This window comes from Tinamus guttatus, unplaced genomic scaffold (genome assembly GCF_059628265.1).
Source record: "Tinamus guttatus ecotype Peru unplaced genomic scaffold, ASM5962826v1 Tinamus_guttatus_pri_ptg000892l, whole genome shotgun sequence".
NCBI classification, from domain to species: Eukaryota; Metazoa; Chordata; class Aves; order Tinamiformes; family Tinamidae; genus Tinamus; species Tinamus guttatus.
In genome coordinates this window covers 212,013-233,450 of record NW_028289426.1, presented here as the reverse complement: position 1 = coordinate 233,450, position 21,438 = coordinate 212,013, and the positions used below count along the sequence as shown (strand labels likewise).

The 21,438-nt window shown below is 54.9% G+C and overlaps 1 protein-coding gene across 1 annotated transcript in view; it reads right to left on the bottom strand.

Annotated features, from left to right (window-relative positions):
* Positions 1 to 1,952: 1,952 nt before the first annotated feature.
* Positions 1,953 to 21,438, bottom strand: part of LOC148591265 (olfactory receptor 14C36-like) — a 29,822-nt gene continuing 10,336 nt past the window's right edge. The window contains exon 2 of the mRNA XM_088537910.1: positions 1,953 to 2,046. Coding sequence (XP_088394036.1) covers positions 1,953 to 2,046 — 94 coding nt within the window. The remainder of the gene's footprint in view (positions 2,047 to 21,438) is intronic.

The window sequence follows — 21,438 nt, the reverse complement described above, 5'->3', positions numbered from 1 at the left end:
CTGAAGACTTTTAAAGCAAAGACCCTGTAGAGCCTGTCTCAGGAGAGCAGATTCCCTGAGCCTGTATTAGGGGATTTCTGAGGATGAAGATCTGAGAATCTCTCTGCATTCCTATCCCACACTTTGTGAAGAAAAAGATTTGTTCTTAACATCTGAGAAGAATTTCCCATTGTCCATATTTTCCCTGCTGCCTTCCATGCAATTAGTGTGCCCCTCCAAGAAAATCCTGCTGCTCTGTGCCCTCCACAAGGTACTAGTGCACAGCATGAAGATCCAGCCTCTCCTTATCTGTCCCACACTCCAGCATGTACCCTGACCAACTTGGTGTCCCTGTGCTGAACCCCCTCCCATTTGTTCATTTCTTTGCAGAACTGGAGAGCCCAAATGGGATCTGGTACACAGGCATGGTCTCCACTGTTTCAAAAAGAGGAGCAGCACATGTCTGTGGCCCCACTGGCTGTGCTCTCCCAAATACAAACCCATGAGGGAGGCCAAACTATGGCACAGGGGCTCAAAGAGGTTCTCAAATCTTCTGTCCTCAGAGATAATCAAAACTTCACTGGAAAAGGCCCAATGACAACACCTGTCCTGGGACCTGCCTTCAGCAGGGTATTGGATTCCTACCTCCAGCTGTCTCCCCCATTGCAGGCTCAAAGACTCTGCTATTCTGACACTCTTTCTAAAGAAGGGACCTGTGGATTTGGAACTGTCAGCTCAATGGCTGGCCAAGGTCAGGGGTCTCAGAGACACCCATATCTCTGAGGGATTGGATTGGATTAGGGCCTGGGATGGAAAGATGAAATGAGGGCTCTGGGACTCCCCTCGGTGACTACTAAGGCACTGAGATGAGTTGTGGGTGCCCTTGGCCACCACCAGGACATACCTCTGGGAGTCCCCATGGCAACCGCCAGGGCTTTGTGATGGCAGTGGCATCATGTCCCCAGGGCCATTGTGATGGGGCAGTGCCCATGGCGACCAAGTCTGTGCTGGGCTAGAGCACCACCTTCAGGGTCACACTGAGGAGAGAAGCTCCAGCAAAAGGAGCAGCTCCCATTTGTTCCCAGAGCAGCAATCCAGAGCAAGTGCCCTGGAGATGGAGAAGGAGAGGCAAGCGAACGCCTGCTCCCAGCCCAGCAACGGGCATCCTGTGAGGTGCAAGCGCACAAGGAAGGTGAGTGGTCGGGCAGGAGGCAGAGGCTGGCAGCAGGGATGGGAGCACAAGGATGGAGAGCACAAGGATGGTGGGACAAGCCAGCCAGGCATGACCTTCTCTGGCCAGAGGCTACTTATTGCTGGCTGTGGCAATGTTCTCCAACACCAAGCACCACACCTGGGATGCTGCAAGGCCTGTATGGATCCTGGGAGCCCTGTGTGGAGAGTCAGAGAGCCTCTCTGGGCCAGGGGCAGCTGGGTCCTCCTCCACCATGAGCTTCCTTTCGACGTGGGGCTGGAGTTTCCTGCACCTCTGGGGCTGTTTGTACCTTAGCTAATGGGGAAAAGGAGAGGGCGTCCCTCGGATGGGGAATTAGGATAAAGGGAGGCTGCAGCCTCCAGCAATTGGAGAGACCCCACAGTCTCACAGACTCACCCTTCATTCGAATAAAGTTTTAGGACTCCTCTGTCTCCTTTGTGGACATTCAGTTCTTGACAGCAAGATTTTCCGCACAGGCCGAACCTTCTGTCACTCATCTCCACATTTGCCTCCCTCTTTCTCCTTTCCATCCTCTAAGAGGATTTGATACAGCTCCTTTGGAGTCTAGTCCGTTGAAAGGAACTTCCATTATTTGGAAATGGCATGCAGTCCCACAACACAGCTGCTCATACACCCTTTCCTGTCACTACAATGAGGAATAAAAGCAAATTAAATGAAGTTCTGATATTTAGGTTTTTTCTTAAACTGCCTTTAAAACGTTTTCTCCAGCAAGAAAAGGAAAGCACAAAACATTCCCTCCTCACCAAAACTCATTGTTGGGCACTGACAACTCACCAGTATACCAGAGTGGCCAGAAGCGGATGTTGTAGTACGAGCTTGGACATTTTCCAGTCCTGATAAGGAAAAATAAAAGACAAAAACAAAAGAAAAAAAACAAAAGATCCTCACTCAGCACCAGACTTAGGAGAACAGCAAGAATCAAAAACAATCTGGAAAAAAGGACTTCGACTTGAGGACCTCCAGGTCCTGATTCACGGGCGGTGAGCAGTACTTTTTGCCAGCAATACTCTCTTGCAAACCCTGTGATACCCATTAATACCTCAGTAAGGCATTAATACCCCATTAATACTCCCCAATAAAACTGGTTAATACCCCATGACAACCCTCAAGGACACCTTGATACCCATTAATACTTCAGTAAGGCATTAATACCCCCAGATTAAAGGGGTTAATACCCCGTTATAACCCTCGAGGACACTTTGATTCCCATTAATACTCCACTAATTCCTGGGCCCCTTCCCGGATGCCTGGGCCCTCCTCGGACGCCTGGGCCCTTCCCGGACGCCTGCGCCCCCCAACTCAGCTTCACCCGAAGCCACTTGTGGGGCAGGACGAGGGGCCCAGGCGTCCGGGCCGTCGCGTCGCATCCGACGGCGCCATTAAAACTTTGTACGGAAGTTCCCGCCCTCCTGTCCTTGTCCTGCCCCGCTGCCTCCTGCCCCCTCTGCACCTCCACGTCCCCCCTTGGCGCACCCACAAATTACACACGACAGACCCAACATTGGGACTTTTCCTGAGCCTCGGTCCCCGCAAGCCTCCTTCCATCACCAATGGCTTAAAAACACTGTGGGTACCTCTTTTCTGAATAGGAACCTGTCAAAGTAACTTCACCAAAATAATAGTACCATGAGGGAAAAAAGGGGGAAAAATGAAAGAAAAAGCTAAAAAGGAGGGGGAAATGGAATAAAAGGCTGAAGATTAGAGGGAGAAGGAAAGAGAAAAGCTGAAAGAGGGGAAGAATGAATGAAAAAGAGGAAAAATGAAGGAAAAAACAAAAAGAGGGAAAAAACATGAAAAATTATTTAAGGGGGAACAAAAGAAAAAACTAAAAGAGAGGGGAAAAGAAAAAGGTAAAAGGGGGCGAAGAATGAAGGAAAAAATGAGAGGCAGAAGAAAGGATACAGCTAAAAAGGAGAAAAGCAAAGAAAAAATCCAAAAAGGGAGAAATAGGGAAATAAAGAATAAAAGGAGTGATAACAAAAGAAAAAAAGATAAAAGAGGGAGCTGGAAATGAAAGGGGAAAGAAAGCATTGAAAAGGTGAAAACAAAAAACAACAATGCAAAAAAAATGGAAATAAAAATGAAAATAAGCAAAAAGGGAAGGAAAATATGAAAAAACAGAAGCTAAACTGTGATACACGGGACGGGGCTCTGCGGCACAAGGAGGACCAGCCACCAAGGTGCCCTCCAGGTCCAGCCGGGGGCTTCACAGTTTGGGACACTCCCCCAGTGACACAGGCTGAGCAAGATCATAGAATCACAGAATCACAGAATGCTGAAGGTTGAGAGGGACCTCTAGGGATCATCCAGTCCAACCCCTGCACACGCAGGGTCACCTAAAGCACGTGGCACAGAAGTCTCCGTGGAGGGTGAGGCCTTGGGGAGCTGCTTCCCCAGGGGTCAGGTGCCCACAGTCCTTGGTCCTACCCCCTGCCCCTCTCCCTGCTCCACACCAGCCCTGGGCTCTGCAGTCTAAAAATGGGGGCTGAGGACCCCTCGAGGGCTGGGACTGGGGCATCTTGGAGGGTTTGCGTACCAGAGCAGCTCCTCAGCAAGCCGGCAGAGACAGCGTGTGCAGTTCTGTGGGGGAAACTATGGGGCACCTCAGCTCTTTGCCCCATGGTGACAAAAGGGAGGAGACCAAGCCGAGAGATGGAGATATTTTCCTACTTTTATGTCCTCAGTGAACTCTGGCATCTTCTCAAGTTCTGGGATGTTGGGAAATTCTTGGATCAGGCCAAGGACAAAATCCTGGAAAAGTGACTCTCCTCCAAAGCTTCCCAAGGACTCCCTCTTGCCCCACAGTTCCTCAGCAGCAGCAACATCAGGAGGAGGGACAGCAGCCCCACACGCTGACACCCGTCACTTGGCCCATCTCCAGAAGGCTGATGCCTTCACCTTGTCTTTTGCCTCTGCAGGGTGTGCTGATTACGGGGCTTGGCACCTTCTGTGTGGTGCAAGAGCCACTGTGGCTGGGGCCAGAAAAAGTGCTGATGGTCCAAAGACCCATCTTCAAGCTGGCCATGAACCCAGCCTGGCAACAGTGGCTGAAACGCCCCAAGGTGACTGTTCCCGGTGAGTTGGCAGCACTGGGCCACCCTCCATTTCCCTTGTCCCCTCTGGTGGGCAGTGGGTGGGTGCTCCTCTACAGGATGGGGTTGCAAAGACGGCACCGTAAAGATGGGCGCTCTTCCCTCACACCTGGCTCCAGCCACCCGCTTTGCTGCAGCGCTGACCCTGCTCCTCTTCCCTGCAGAGAACATCAAGATCGAGCCCTTGGACTTCAGGCAGGTATTCAGGGGGTAGTGATTGTAAACCCAAAGATTTTACTCTCGCTGTTGCGAGGCTTTTAAAAATTAAGGTTAAAGACCAACCGGTGGATATTCTCCACCCAGAAGTGTGGGACAAATGTACCAAGGTGTTAGTCGAGGAGACGATGTCTTCAGGTTGTGGGAAAAACCTTAAGGCTTGGGGAAAAGTTGTACAGGCGTTGCAGAAAACCTATACAAGAGCAGGGGACTGTTGGTCACCCCGAAAATGGGAGTCGGGGCAGCCGCACAGACTTTGCACCCCCCATATGATGGTGATTCTGCGGAGCCTAAAGATCTGCAAGAGGGCGATACATCCCCTCAATCCCTGAACCCCGTCCCGCTTACAGAGGAGCAAAAACAGCCGAAATCTGTTTGGAGCGAGCTAGCCGAGGAAGCTAGGAACATTGAAAAGAAGTCAGAGCTTGGGGACGTCTGGGCCAGGACACCACCCTATGCCCCCCAAAATGGCGCTGAGCCACAAGGGGAAGGTCGGGGCGAGGATGCTCCTGGCAGGAACAGACGGGAACCGTTAGATAAACAAGAGAGGAGGACAACAAGGAGGAGAAAGGTGGTTCGGGTGACCGGTCAGGTGAGGGAGGCCCGAGTGAGGCGCTGAGAACCGATCAGAGCGGCCATTTCACAAAACGCCTCTGTGAGGAGGAGGCGGGGCGAGCCAAGGAGGGGGGAACAGCCCGCCCGCAACGGAAGTGGGCGGGACGGAAGTAGGCGGGGCCGGAGCCCAACGAGAAAGTACCGGAGCCCGGAAGTGACCAGTCAGTCGAGTTCCGACTCCGGATCAGACACTAGTGAGGACGAGTGGGTCACAACTGATTCAAACTTAAGGAAGGAGGAAATGAAGGTAAACAGAGCTAAGAGCCAAAATATTCCCATCCGAATTAAAGAAAAACCGCGAAGGGGAGGAACCCCTCTCACGGACTGGAGGGAAATAAAGATCGCATGTGCCGAGTGGGCCCCATCAGCCGCGCTAGCGTTCCCGGTTCGGGTGATGGAGGGGGGACAGAGGGTCCACTCGCCGATAAAATCTAAGGACGTACAAGCGATTGTTAAAGCAATTGCGGATAAAGGGATTAATTCTGCCATGGTCTCGACCCTCATAGATGGTATCTTCGGGGGGGACGATCTGCTCCCGTTCGATATAAAACAAACTTGTAGCTGATCTTTGATGGAGCAGGGATGATCGTTTTCAAACAAGAATGGGAAGACAACTGTACAAAGTGTTTAGCCCAAGTAACTGGGGCAGATCATCCATTACACGGCTCCAGCCTGCAGCGGTTAATGGGTGCAGATCCAACAATGATCACCCCCCAGGCGCAGGCCCATGGCCTGTGGGCCCATGAAGTTATGACAACTACTCGTGCGGCCAGAGAAGCCATTCGCACAGCCTGTAGAGTTGTTGCCAGACCATCGCCATGGTCCTCAATAAAGCAAAGTGAAAGTGAGAGCTTTACACAATTTGTAGATCGTCTCCAAGCAGCGGTCGACTCTTCGTCCCTGCCCACGGAGGCAAAAGGCCCGGTCGTAGCGGAATGTTTACGCCAACAATGCAATTCGGCAACCAAAGAAATCCTGCGATCATTGCCGGCGGGGTCAAGTATCGCAGACATGATTAAGCACGTTGCAAAGGAAGAGCATCTGACCCCAATTCAGGTGGCTGTTCACACCGCAATAGCCAACGTAATGGCAGGTTCTAAATGTGGCCAGGCCGGCCACGTTGCAGTAAACTGCCCTTGGCTGGGGGACTCGCTGGCAGCGCTCCCCCCATGCCAAGATCGACCCAAAGGTCACTGTCAGGAAAGATGGCAGAGTCAAGTGGTGCCCGCTTAAGTCTATTAAACCAGACCTTCAAAATAAAACTAATGAAAATTGTGAGTTTCTGTTCACAGGACCGGATCATCGGACGCCCTGGTGACAGGCGTCCCGCCCGAGCCTGTGAGTTCCACGCTGACCGAATCCAGAGAACAACAAAACAGCCTCCGCAAGAGGGGGCCGCGATGCCTTTGCGTTATCTTAATTTTGGAGCTTGTCACTCTAGGACAGGTAGAGTCACATTAGCCCTTTAAATGAGTACTTGAACAGATGGAACAATCTCGAGTAATTAGTACAAAAGTAACTACAGGGTCACCAGTTTTCAGTGCCTTGCCAACCAGCACCCATTGAACCCTGTTCCAAACGCAGCTGGTACAAAAATTTGTTCACCGGTTCGCCGTGGTTAACCACCCTGATACCCACCTTGATAGGGCCGATCACAATGATCATGATGACACTGATCTTTGGACCCTGTATGTTGAATAAGCTCATGCCGTTTGTCAACAGTCGGCTAGAGAAGGTTAACATCGTGTTAGTGGAACGCCGACAACTGCTTTAAGAATATATCCACTCAGTGTTATCCCCAAGTTATCCCAAGGTACACCCTGTTCCTACACCCCGGTATTACCTGTCATCCCCTACCTTCTACACTTTGTGCCTTATGTTTTTATGTCAAGTTTATGATACATAATTTTAAGATTGTTATAAACTATAAGAATAGAATAATATAATAATAAGAATAAGTAAGAGTAATATAATAATAAGAGTAAGTAATAAGGTAATAATGACAGTAAGTAAGAGTAAGATAATAATAAGTGATCACAATAAGATAATAACAAGATAGTAATAAGAATAAGATAATAATGAGAATAAATAATTAGAATAAGATAAGAATATGTAAGAATAAGATAGTCATATTTTAGCTAGTTTTGTTATGCATAGGGAGGGGGAAGATGTTGCAGATTACTACACTGTTACAGATAGTTAGGGTCCGGCGCCCGGAAGATATCGCACTGTACGGAAAGGTAGAGCCCCTAATAGCCAATAGTGTTAGTTTATGATGTAAGCCGACGGATGTGACGTTGTTACCCTTAGCTATATAACACCTTGTTACCCATCAATAAACGCCATTTGCCGTCCACCACATTGGTGTCAGCGAGCTGATGGCCCGAGCGGCCTGGGGGTGGTCGCCGTGCGGTTCCTGAACCAGGTCGCCACGCCGCTTGAGCGGCAACACCTTAGGCCAAGTCCTCCTTATGTACAGTCAAGCGTGCTTCAGAAATGGGAGAGGCACATCACCCCAAGGTCTCTGCGCTAGTCGCTGCACCCTTAACACCTTCTATCACTCCCTCCCCAGAAACTCTTCACACCCCTAGAGGATATGAAGAGGAAACGGGCTAAGGGTGACCTCAGGCTGCCAAATCACAGGCTGCCCACATCCAGGGACTTCTTCACTAACTTGATGTTACGATGTTATGATGAAGCAGTCCTGTCCCACATGCTGATCACTGAGGGATGCCACTAACAGCCAGCTGCCGCTTAGCAGCACTGCACTGCTGATCACTGTTCTCAGTGAGCCTGATACTCCATCCACCTGCTTTATGGTCCACTGATCTTCTGCAGATCAGTTCACCAAATTGCCTAGGAGACTATGAGAAACCTTTTCAATGCCCTTGCTAAAGTGAGAGTTTACAGAATCCCCTGCTTTGTCCTTTTGCACACAGGCTTTCCTCTTGAGGTAGGAGGCAACCAGGTTGCTCTGGGAAGGGCTAACTTTACTCTTGTATCAGGTTGGTAGGTGGTTTCACCAGGAAAATCTCCTGGCTCCTGTCCCAGTGCTGCCCAACTACAAACTTTATTATTAGTTTGTCCTTAAACTCTCTTGAAATTCCCTTTGCTGCTGCTTGTCCTTGTTGTCTCTTGTCCTTTCCTGACCTTGGCCCCAATCAGACTTTCACCAAGGACAGTCACACCTTCACCTCTAAGCGCAGCCTTGCTGGGGTCTCCAGGCACCGCGCAGGCAGGCCTGCTCCATGGTAGGAGAGGGGTCTGCAGAGATTGGGGCTGCCTTGGGGACCCTCAGCAACAGGCAGCAGAGCAGGGGCACAATGCAGGCACCTGGCGGTGACAAGAAGGCAAGAGCGTCCCTCCTCCCTGGGGCAGACACCTTCTGAGAGCAAGGGCACGCTGGAGATGTGGGGGACCCTGGACCCTTCCACAAGGCTTCACACATGGTCAATTTTTCTCCTGCTTTGGAGGTTTTCCCCACATATTAATTTTTACTAGTATTCTTACACTTTGCCACTTCTTCCCACGTTTTTCCCACATTTTCCTCTACTTTGATAATTTTCCCATGCTTTCACTTTTTTTCCTTCTCTTTCACAAACATTCCCTCCCATGCTTGTGACCATTTTCCCACACTTGTGAAGATTTTCCTACCCTTTTGTCTTTTCCCCAACCTCTCCTTCTTTTCCCATGCTTTCTCAATATTACCGAGCTCTGTGTTCTTTTTGCGCTTTCCTTTTTTCCCCATCACTTCACTCTTTTTCCACTTTTCTAACCATACCCGCACTTTTGACTATATTCCTACACTATCGTTCCTTACCCATGTTTTTCCCTATTTTCCAAGATCTGGGCACTTCTCCAATGCTTTTGCACTTTTTCCCACCATTTCAATCTTTTTCCAATGCTTATATTTGCCTTCTATTATTTTCCAACTCTTGCGCTCATTTGCTGCACTTTTCCCTATGCTTCTAGTAATTTTCCCATGCCTTCCCTTCTTCCCCTTCCTTTAAGTGTTCTCCTACACTTGCTATATCCTTGCCAATCATTTCCACTTGTAAAACCTCATTAAAAACCTGTATATATCAATAAAACCCATAACGATTTCTTACATATTAAGATGATAGCTAATGTCTCTTAGCTAGGCATGCACCTAGATGGGGACAAGAACAATTTCTATACATATTGATTGCAATTAATAAATAGTATTAACTCCCTTCTCCACTCTTACCACTCAGCGCTGCACCCACAGGGCAGGAATTTTGGGGGTGGTAAATGAGTGTGGGCAGAAACAAGCCCATGTGGGGAACCTAAGCACAAGAGTCCCAAGTGTTTTGTCTTTTCGTGGAGGCCGGTTGGGGGTTGGTGTCACATAGAGCTGAGGGGGTGAAAAACGTGGCTGTTCCCATGTGCTGACCTGATGGTCGAGCAGGTGGCCACGCTGGTGAGGAGAGCCTCAAAGTGGGAGCAACTTGGGGAGGAGGAGGACTCCAAAAAGAGTGAGGAAGTGATGACCTGGGATGGCAAGGAATAGCCACGGGGTGATGTGGGAAAGAGAAGCTCAGGGAGGGAGCAGTGGGATGCAGGGAGCTCTGCCTTGGGATGAACCAAGAGGCAATCGAGAGCACAGGGACGAGGACGGGGGTGGCCTCGTGGTGGGTGTCTGCTATGGAGCGCCTGACGAGGGGCAGCCTCTGCAAGGCCCAGGGAGCGCAGAGCTGTGGAGAGGACAACTCATCCTGCGCCCCAGGGACCTGCTCAGGAGTGGGGAGAGGAGGTGCCTGGTGTCCCCATGGCGACTCCCAGGGCTTTGTGATGGGGGTGGCATCACACCCCCAGGTCACTGTGATGGGGCAGTCCCCAAGGTGACCGTGTCCCTGCTAGGGTCTTCACTCTGAGGATTGCGGCGCAACCAGCAGGGAGCAACTCCCCTTGGTGCCCGTGCAAGAGGTCCTCAGAGAGGTTCCTAGAGATGGAGAAGGAGCAGCAGGCGAACGCCTGCACCTCATCCATGGAAGGGAACTCTAGTGCGCAAGAGTGCATGAGTGAGGTGAGTGTTGGGGCTGGAGGGAGAGCTGGGAGGCAGGGACAGGACCCGCATGGAGAGCACAGGGGTGGTGGGGAAGGAGCCCTGGGTCAAGATAGCCGGGCAGGAGCTCCTCCAGCGAGGGGACGTGCATTACTGGGCACGGGAAAAGCACCCTGACCTGCACTCTCCACCTGTACTTGGTGCTGGTGATGTTGCACCTCAAACACTGTGTTCAATTCTGGGCCCATCACTAGAAAAAGTAAAAATAAAAGCCATGGAGGCACTGGAGTGTGCCCAGAGAAGGGCACCAAAGCTGGTGAAGGCTTTGGAGCATGGACCCTATGAGGAGTGGCTGAGGGAGCTGGGGTTATTTAGTGTGGAAAAGAGGAGCCTCAGGGGAGACATTATTGCTCTGCACAACAACCTGAGAGGTGGTTGTAGTGAGGCAGGGTTGATCTATTCTCAGAAATAGCTATCAATAAGACAAGAGGAAATGGCTTCAGGTTGCACCAGGAGAGGCTCAGGTTAAATATTAGGAAAACTTTCCAGGTGGAAAGAGTGGTGAAGCATTGGAAGAGGCTGCCCAGGGAAGTGGTAGAATCGCTGTCCCTGGCAGCCTTCAAGAAATGCGCAGATAAGGCACTTTAGAGCGATGGTTTAGCAGACATGGGGTTGAGGGGTTTACAGTCGGACTGAATGGTTTTGGAGATCTTTCCCAACATAGTGATTCTGTACTGAGGGCAGAGAGCAGGTCCAGGCCACGCACAGCCGCATTGTGCTCAGCCAGGATGTTCCCTCCGACACGAGGCTGGGGTTTCCTGTGCTTTAGAGCTGCTCGTACCAACACAAGTGTCCCCATCATGGGCCTCCTTCTCCCCACAGGTGGGCCAGCAGGAGCTGCCCGCAGCAGTGCAGCGCAGCGGGAGCCCGGCTTCGTCCCACCAAAGGGACCGGCTGTCACCGCTGCCCGGCCCTCAGGGCTCACACACCTGTGAACACGGCATCGCACAGGTACAGAGCTGAGCGGCGGTGGAGGCCGAGCCTCTGCCTGACTCCCCATGGGGCCGAGAAGCAGGCGGGACGTGCTGGGAGACACCAGGAGGTCTCTGTGCCCGGCAGGCCGAGCGCTGCTCTGCACGGCAGCCTGCACGCACCCGCCTCGGGCTCTCCGAGGAGCTGCCTTTGCCCAAGGCTTGCCCATAGGCACGAGTCCTCTCCCCAGGCAGCCTTTGGGAGCAGGGCAGAAGCCACCTGCATGGCAGAGCCATCGTCAAGGGGGTCAGAGGCTGCCGGAGGTTTCCCGTTGGGAAGGATGGAGGGAGGGACCAAGGACGGCAGTAAGGACTGCCTTTGTGGTGGCCTTCATTGCAGGTTGTGGAGGAGAAGGCCAGCGATGTCCCCTCCACAGTGCAAGAGCCGCAGCCCTCCACCAGCCTTGGAAGGCCTCAGGAAACACCATCGCCCTCTCCACGGGAGCCAGCACAGCCTGATGCCAACAGAGCTAGGATGGAGCTCGCTGTACCTGTGCCCCCACACGCACTGGCACGCGTCATCCATCAAGACGCCCAGGCAAGATCATGGCAGCTCCAGAGCATAGAGTGGCGCCCCAGCACATCATCTTCTGCACCTCAGACAGGGCCTGATCCCTACAGTCATCGGGGACAACTCCAGTGCAGCATTCCTAGCTGGCCGAGCTGGCCTAGCGGACTAAGCTGCCCAAGTGGGCCAGTGAGAGTACGGACATCACGGACACGGCAGCAGCCCTTGGAGATCATGTGCTACCTCCAAGGAAGGCCAGTGCACGTGCATGAAGACAACACTGCACGCTACCTGGCTGTGCTCAGCATCAGAACAGAGCCGCTGGAGGAGCTGGAGAGGAGCTGCCTGCAGCGCACTGGACAGAGCTTGGCCCAGCTCCGAGAAGGAGCTTTTCCAATGAGGGAGCAGAACCTGAGAGAGAGGCAGGACGAGCAGGAGGAGGGCCGTGACAACCGTTTCTCCCTGACGCTGGCAGGATCACTCAATGCCAAACCCAAGGAGGTGAGTGCAAGGGAGTGCTGGGCCACGGGGGAGCCCTCCCAGTGCTGTGGCCAGCAGCTGTGCCGCGCCGTGCGGGACAGCCGGCTTGTCAAAGCACTGGCGGAGCCCCACGAGGCCTTTTCTCCCTTCACAAACCTCCCTCTCTCCTTCTAGCTCCTCGCCAGAAACTCCTTCTATGACCTCTGGAGACCAGAGATCACGCGAGTGGAGCTCCTCAAAGGCGCAAGCTGCAAGTGGGAGGTGCTGGAGCGGCTCTATGCTCATGCCCCAACCCGGGAGGCGCCGAGAGGCCTGGGAGCACTGCAGGAGGAGAGAGTAGAGGACACCGATGAGGAGGAGGAGGATGGGGAAGAGGAGGTGGAGGAAATGAACTCTTTGACCTGGGTCAGAGCCAGCCTTTGCAGCCCGGCTGTGGACCAGGAGACGGAGCACGAGAAGGTGCCCTGCTCGCCCCATGTCAGCACCACACAGACTGTGAGCGAGGCACCTGGCCACGTGGAGAGCCTTGAGCCAGCAATGCCCAGGGGCGGTGAGCCAGGAGCACCTCCTTTGGCCAACAGCTTTCTGCACGCAGAGGACAGCGTGCCTGTCCCACCAGCAGCAAGTGCAGGAGCAGAACAGGAGGCCTCCCCGGCATCCAGCAACTTCATCCAGCATGCAGGGGAAAATGCTCCTCCGTCTCCATCACTTCCTCCAGAACCTGCACCAGAGGCCTCTCCTTCGGCTGAAAACCCTTGGGATGAGATGAGCAGCCGCCCGTCTCCCAAGGAAACCCTGCTGCAGGAAACAACAGCAGCACCTTCTCCCCCAGCTGCAGGCCCCGCTGCCCAGGTGATCAAGCAGCATCTCCCCTGTCCTCACCATCCCCGGGAGCTGCCGTGGGAGCTGTGTGGGGGGTGCCCAGAGTTACCCCATTTCCTTGGAGCCCCCCTGCCCATGGCATCCCACTGTCACCCCCAGGCATTTATCCTCTGCCATGTCTCCATGGGGAGATGCCGGCTTCTCTCCGTTTCCAAGTGCCAAAGACACAGGGATGAAGTCTGCTCCAGCCCACGTCGCATTCAGCCCTGAGGCCTGGATGCCGAGCGAGGAGGGAAGAGGCAGCCCCAGCAGCAGCCCCCTCCACACCAGGGCACCAGCCCCCTTGTGCCACACACGCCCCCGGCTGCCTTCCTTTCCCCCTGCCCAGCCCTCTGCTATGGCCCCACAACGAGCCTTGTCCCATTGCCGTGCCAGCCGCAGGTCCCTTCCCTTGGGACGTGCAGCCATGGGCAGCCTCCTCTGATCCAAACCCTTTGCCATTGTGCAACCTGGGGCACTGGGACCCTCAGCAGGGCCAGCTGATGGCTGACGGGTGCGTGTTCTTGCTCTGCCCATGCAGGTGGCCTTGGAGCCCCAAGAGGAGGAGGAGAAGCCCTCCTCCTGCAGCCCCACACCCGACGTTGAGCCAGGTACGTACCCGTGTGGAGAGCCCTGCTGGGGACAGTGGCCTGTCCTGGCACAGGGGGTGGCACCGAGGCCGGCAGCAGGAAGCAGTTGGGAGTTGCTGTGCCGAGGACAGAACCCCTCGGGAAGCCTTTGGTGGCAGGGACAGGCAGGTGCAGACCTGCACCCTGCAGCCCATTGCCCACAGCTCTGCTTCCCACCACAGGCATCGCTGCCCTCCCAGACGTTGCAGCTCCCCGGCGATGGCGCTCACGGCTCAGGACGGCGCTTCGAGCTCTGCGCAGAGCGTTCTGCTGCTGCTGCATCCCCGGACAGCGAGAGGAGCAGCGAGCGGATGCATGTTCCAGACAGGGACCCTGAGATGGGGGCTGGAGCAGAGCCGAGAGACAGAGCGACGGATGCTGTGTCCTGAGGGCTACAGAGATGCTGTCCTGTTGTGTCCTGTAGCACCCATGTGCCCAGAGAGACCATACTCGCCAACATTGCCCGCAGCCATCGCCTGCTTCAAATAAACCCCTTTTGTAGCTTTTTCTCCCCGTGTCAGTTGGTGTCAGAAAATCTCCAGGGAGACAAGTGGGGCTGTGGGGCCATAAGGCATGGGGTGACTCCTAACTCCACACTGGTCTAGGTGGTTGGGGTGGGCAGGAGACCCAGCAAAATGGGGCTCCCCGTCACTGATACTGCTGGCACGCATCTGTGCTCTTGACTGGTTCTCAGAGTGACCCCAGGGCTCTTGCAGTAGCAGCAGATTAGGTGAAACACCACGCGGGGAGTGTTCCTCGGACGCCAGGTCTCTCACGACCAGGAGATCCGTTACCCTGACTGCCTGCAGCCCCTCAGGGCAGCCCCTCTCCCCTGCACAGCACAGGGGTCCTGGCTCTGGGGCTCCTCAAGCGTCTCCAGTGGCAGAGTGGCCTGCCCAAGCTGAAACCCATGGGAACAGTTTTGTATTTATTGTCCCCACAAGCTCATCACTGCTTCTTTGCCTTGCTCTGGAGTCACTGCTTCTTTGCTTTGCTCTGGAGATGTCTCTGCTGCACAGAGAGCCTTTTCCCAGGTCTGTGAGCCCATGCTGCCCTGGCCGTTCCTGCACCCCTCTCCTGTGCTCCCTGCAGCATCCTGGGCTGGCAGTGCTGCTCTGTAGGGTGAGCAGCTGTGGGGACACAGGGTGACTCCACACTGGCCATGATGGTCAGGGCAGAGCCAGCTGGACCACAGTCACTGCAACTGACCACCTCCTCCCCAGGGTGTGTGACTGTGGAGGATGCTTGGAGAAATCCCAGAGTATTTCACATGACTCAGGATGTGTTTGGAGGTGTGATTAGACCCAGGCTGCTGCCACTCCTGAGAGCCCTGATTTGGGGCACTGCTTGGTTTGGCCCTTTACTCTTGGGTGACTCCACGTGGTTTTGAGAGTTTCCACTCAAAACCTGACTCAGACACGTGTTGCCCCTGGAGATCCCTTCTGCTCTCCAGGTGGTTATCCCTTCTTGAAGGTTATCCCTTCTTGAAGAATAGACATCTGTCACCAGTCTGTTACTATTTGGGACAGTCCCTGGGAGATACTTCTTGAGCACTCATCCTCTCCAGGGCACTGGGCACCCACAAGCGGCATCTGAATCCAACCCTCATTCCCATCGCTATACGAGCTGATGCCCCTTGGCCCATGCACACCCAGGCATGGCAAGAGGGTCTTTATGGGTGCAATTCACTGAGCGCATCCTTGACTCCAGCTTGAGAAGAAGAGCCCAGCCTTCAGGCACAGTGCAGACAAAATCCCCTTTTATTACAGAGATGTCATTTGAGAGAGCAGCTGTGACACAGTGAGGGCAGATTGAAGGACGACTTCTGGATCAGACAGACTGAGTTTGTGCCTCAGGGGAAGGAGGATAAATACAAATTGTAGAATCATAGAATGCTCAAGGTTGGAAGGGACCTCTAGAGGTCAAAGCAGGGTCAGCTAGAGCACGTGGCACAGGACTGCATCCAAGCGAGTTTTGAAGATCTTCAGAGAAGGAGACTCCACAACCTCTCTGAGCCTCCAGTTCCAGGGCTCTGTCACCCTCCCAGTCAAGAATTTTTTCCTTAAGTTCCTGTGGAACCTTTGATGCTTCAGTTTCCGGCCGTTTCCTCTAGTTCTGTTGGTGGCCACCACTGAAAAGAGGCCAGCACCATCCTCCTCACTGCCTCCCGTGAGGTACTTATAGACACTGCTCAGGTCCCCTCTCAGCTTTCTCTTCTCCAGGCTGAACAGGCCCAGCTCCCTCAGCCTCTCCTCATAGGGCAGATGTTCCAGGCCCCTCATCATCCTTGTGGCCCTGCGCTGGACTCTCTCCAGCAGCTCCACATCCCTCTTGTCCTGTGGAGCCCAGAACTGGACACAATACTCCAGATGCGGCCTCACCAGAGCTGAGCAGAGGGGCAGGATCACCTCCCTCGACCTGCTGGAGACGCTCTTCTTAATGCACTCCAGGATCCCATTGGCCTTCTTGGCCACTAGGGCGCACTGCTGCCTCATGGTCAGCTTGTCGTCCACCATGACACCCAGGTCTTTCTCCGCAGAGCTGCTCTCCAGAAGGTCAGTCCCCAACCTGTACTGGTGTCTGGGGTTATTCCTCCCCAGGTGCAGAACCTTGCACTTGGCCTTGTTGAATTGCATGAGGTTTTTCACTGCCCAGTTGTCCAGTCTGTCCAGGTCCCTCTGGATAGCAGCGCAGCCCTCTGGGGTATCGGCTACTCCTCCCAGTTGGGTATCATCAGCAAACTTGCTGAGGGAGCCCTTTGTGCCTTCATCCAGGTCATTGATGAATAAATTGAACAGGACTGGACCAAGGACTGACTCCTAGAGGGGACACCGCTAGCTACAGACCTCCAACTAGGCTCCACACCACTGATCACCACCCTCTGAGCTCTGAAAAGCAAGCAGCTTACGACTTTGTTCTTTCTGTAAGTTATAAAAGAAAGCATGTTCTCAATCCAGTACTGCAAAAGAGAGGCTCTACATGATCATTGTGATTAAGTGTAGAAGGCTTAGGTATGACTGGATATACAGCAAACACTCTTTGAATGAGAGCCCTTAGATCTCATTCTCTGATAATCTTTGTGGTAAATACTTTGATCCTGGCTTTAATACCATTCTTCCTGGTGGAATACCACTGGCCACAAGCCTTCAACTGCACTCGGCACTGCGGATCACAACCTTCAGACCTCTTCCAACAGCCAGTGTTCCAGTCATCTAAACCTCATTTCCTGAGCTCCCCTGCTTCCCATTAAGGATGTTATTGGACACGATGAGAATGAGGATCTGACTTCAAAGCCATGCTTGTAGAAATTCATATTCCTGGCTGCTTTCCTGACTTTGAGCTCAGCACTGCAGTCAACAGCAGCTTTTCTGACACAGAGGGGTCAGTCTGCTCTAGATGTTCCCTAAAACAAGGCCAGGGAGCACACGAGACTCCCTCTGATCTATGAATCCACAGGATTCCAAGAAGCACATCCCTCCAGCACCTCCACAACCCACTTCCTAGAGAGGGGCCCTGCAGAGATCCCCGTATGTAAAAGCTGGTGAAGGACAAGCCAGAGCAGTGTCAGTGCTGAGTGAGGGCAGTGCCAACTCACAGAATAAAGACGTTGCTCGCAAGGTCCCTTGGGCCCGAGTCGCGAGACAGACGAGCCACATCTTTTCTGCAAGCAGCCTGTGTGGGGCAAGGGCTTCCCAGCACCTTTCCTGCCGGCAGGGGCACCACGCACGCCTGGGCTCTGCAGGCGTCATGCGCGCAGGCAAGGGGGCTCCCAGCACTTGCCCTCACAGCCACGGGGCTGAGCTGGCTGCCCAGCCCTCTGCTCACACCTCACTGCAGGGAACACTGCTCTGCTTCACACTTCCCCTCCAGCATTCCCAGGGCAGCAGCCAAATGCCTGCCGACAATTCCCCGTGCCACCAGCCCTGCGGCTGCTTAGGAGCCACCCAGAGCCCTCCGCGCACCTCTGGCGCCAGCCCCTTCCCAGCAGCTGCGCTCTGCCTCGCAGGGGCACTGTGGCATGCCAGCAAGCAAGCTTAGCCAACAGCAAGATGCTCCTCTCGGCTACAGCACTTTGGGGTACAGATTGCACTACTTGCTTTTGAAGGGCATCCCTATGCGCTAGGAAACACCCGATGGAACCGTGGACATCCACTTCTCTATCTGCCCTTGACTTTCCTGTCCTTACCCAAGGGCTGGGAATTCACCTCCGTTACCAAGTGAGCGTTGTAGCCCAGTGCTGGGCAGAGCTGCAGCAGCTGAGGGCACATTTGTGCCTGCTCTGCCCTCTGCAGACCTAGGAAGCCGTGGCAGGGCAACTAGTGCAGGTGCCGCACCAAGGCTGCTCTCAGCCACAGCACATGGCGCCTGCAAGGTGCATGGCAGGACAAGAGAAGGAGCCCAGCAGCACACCAGGGGCTCCCAGGCAACCACCAACTCACAAGGGCTCTGTTGAGGACATGCACACCCGGCCCTGGGCACAACTGCCCTTCGCACTCATTGCACTGCCAAGGAACATGTCTAGACCATGGAAAAGAAAGCTGTCTCGAGACTATCAGGCGGTAAGGGCAGGAGTGGAGCAGGGAAGAAAGATGAAGGCATTCAAGGCTGCTTGCAGGGGTGTAAGCAGAGCCCCAAGTGGAGTCCGGCCTCTGGGCAGGCAGCCACCAGCAGCACCATGGGGCTGCGTGAGGAGCCCTCCTTGGCACCCAGGAAGCCCAAGGCCATGCACTGCTCTCTGCCGCCAGGCTCAGCAGTGCCAGGGGGAGTCCAGCACACGCAGACCCTTCCTCACGGCGGCCCCCCTGGCCCTTGCCGCTGCCCTCCTCCCCCCACGGAGCACTGGAACATCCCAGAGGGGCAGTTATCGCCACGGGAACACGGATGCTTCCCAGGGCTGCGCCTCACAGTGGCCCCAGTGCTGGCCACGCAGCAGCAAGGCCAGGTGAGCAGCAGGGCCGCGCAGCACCAGGGGCCACCCGTGGTGCCCACAAGATGCAGGGGAGCTGCGGGGCTGCAGGGCAGCCTGCGCGATGCCTCCCAGGGGAGGCCCCAAAGCCACCACGCGACACTTGGCGCTCACACCGCTGACATTGCCCTTCTCTCTCCTCTACTTGCCACTCGGCTCCCCAACTGCAAAAGGGCCTGCCGGGGACAAGGAGGCTGCCGCGGGCAGGCCCAGCTCTGTGCCCCACCACTCCCACACACGGAGACACCAAGCGGCTGCTGGGACAGAGACACCTGCTCTCACGGCTGCAAATGACAATGACTCCTTTTCTTTTGCAGTTGGTGGAGACTTAAAAAAATGGACAACTCTCCAGTTGAAGAGATGGAGTGGGAGAGCTCTGTGCAGGTACTGTGCGCGCAGGCAGAGGCTGCGTGGGGACGGCTGGCGTTTGGCTCTGCGAGAGCAGCTGCAGGGCTAGTGGCAGAGGTGGCAGGGAGCTCTGGCAGGCCTGGGTGCTGGGGCAGAGCTGCGCCAGGGCCAGGAGCGGCCAAGGCCTCGGGGGCTGCTGCCTGAGCCTGGCGCCCTGGCTCTTTGCACCGCCTGCCCTGTGCACGCAGGGCACACAAGGCCCCATGCACAGAGCCAGATCTGCCACCATGACTGTCCCCCTATGCTCTCCTGCTCTCTTCCAGAGCCCAGGAACCCACAGCCTGGCTGGATGCAGCCAGGATGAAGAGCCTATGGAGTGGGAGACCTCTAGCTGTGCCCTCCAGGTATTGCTGCTGCTGCCGGGTGCACATGGACAGCTGGGGATGGGGTTGGCCCCTTCTCGCTTTCCCGATTCTCGCTGCAGGAAGAGGGGCCCTGGGGCCAGACCTCCCCAGCTCTGGGACTTGTCTTGAAAATGCCTCCCTCTCTCTTACAGGCTCCGCACATGGATAGGGGGCCTTCAGGGGACCACCCTGAGCCTATGGAGTGGCTCAGTTACGGCAGCAGCCAGGTACAGCCCCCGTAGCCCCTGGATGCCCTTGCCCTTCCTCTTCCCCATGCACCGTCCCCACCAAGGTCTCCTCCTCTCTTCCAGACCGTGGGGAGCATCACCCTGGTCGGCTGCAGCCAAGAAGAGCCGATGGATTGGGAGAGCTCCAGCTGCAGCCCCCAGGTATGGTCCCTGCTGCTGGCTGCACAGGCAGAGCTGGGGCTGTGCCCGGTCCCTTGGCGCTGCTCCGCGCTGCCTTTGGGGAGCAGCCGCGCGGGAGCCTGGCCCAGGTGTGCGGGCGCTCTGGCGGGCCGCGGCGCCGGGGCAGAGCTGCACAGGGCGCAGGAGCGCCCAAGGCCTGGGCACCTGCTGCCTCAGCCCCTCTGCCGGCCTCTGGGTTGCGCTGGCCACGCCAAGCCTCTGCCAGGGCACCAATGACGGCAGCGCTGCTGCCAAAGAGCCCGCGCAGCCGCCAAAGAGCCTCTGCTCCACGGGAGCCCCCGAGCCGCTCCTCGGCCCTGCTGATGCCTCCTTTTCCCTTGCAGACCAAGCTCCCCTTCACCCAGGCTGCTACCAGGAAACGCTGGGCATGAGGACTCCAGCCCTGGACTCTTTTCTGGATTTTTTTCTATGTAGCGTCACAGTAGTTTTTGGTTGTTGTTGATATTGTTTATATTGTTTTTGATATTGTTGTTGTTACTGTTATTGATATTGTTGTCGTTATTATTGTTTTTGTTATTCTTTCTTGCTCTTGTTTAAATATATATTCCTGTATCATTGCTCATATGTTGCCAGTTTTTTCCAAGTGAGCTCAGGCACAAAAAACCATCCCCACCGCAGGTGTGTGTGTGGAGCCCTGTGTGCACCAGGGGCATGGGAGCAACAGCAAAAAATTCCTTCCTGGAATTCCATTCACATGTGGCCCTGGGGAAGAAGCCCCAGCCCCACTGTGGGGCAGCTCTCAACTCTCCGGGTGCCGCACACAACGTGTCCCCGCAGGGCCCAAGCCACAGGCAAAGGGAAGCTGTCGCGCCCCAGGGACACGGGGCCTGGAGATGCAGGGCCGAACTCCACAAGCCCCTGGGGGACACAGGGCCCTGCAGGGCTGGGACACACTCAGGGACCATGTCACGGGGGGCAGTGTCCCCGGAGGCAGCTGGTGCAGAAATGGGCTGCTGCCAGGAAGGGCCCCGTGCTGCGGACTACGATGGAGGCTGCTCTGTCCCTCTGCCGTCTGCAGGGCCATCTGCCAGTTGCTCATGGTGACAACTCGGTGCCACAAGAGAAGAGGCCTTACGGCCTGACAAAACCCCACCACTGCCCTTCCAACATCACTGCCGTCCTGGGTGCCCACGGAGCCCTCCCAAGTCACACAGTCACACAGGGGTTGACGTTGGAAGGGACCTCTCGAGATCATCAGTCCAACCCCCTCCTGCACAAGCAGGGACTCCTACAGCGCGTTGCACAGGATCACACCCAGGAGGCTTTGGAAGAGCTCCAAAGAAGGAGCCTGCACAACCTCGCTGGACACTCGCTTCCAGTGCTCCGTCACCCTAACTGTCAAAAAGCCCTTCCTCATATGCACATTGAAAGTTTGTAGCAATTTGCATCCATTGTAACTGTGTTGCAATCTACACCCTTTAGCTCTTGGGCTATTGCTGGGCACCACCGAGAAGAGTTTGGCCCTGTCCTTTTTACATCCTCCCCTCAGCTGTTTGTACCTCTTGATAAGTTCCCCTCTCACTCTTGTTTTTTCCAGGATAAACAGGCCCAAATCGCTTACTCTTTCCTCATAAGATAGACGCTCCAGTTCCTTCATCATCTTTGTGGCACTAAGCTGGTC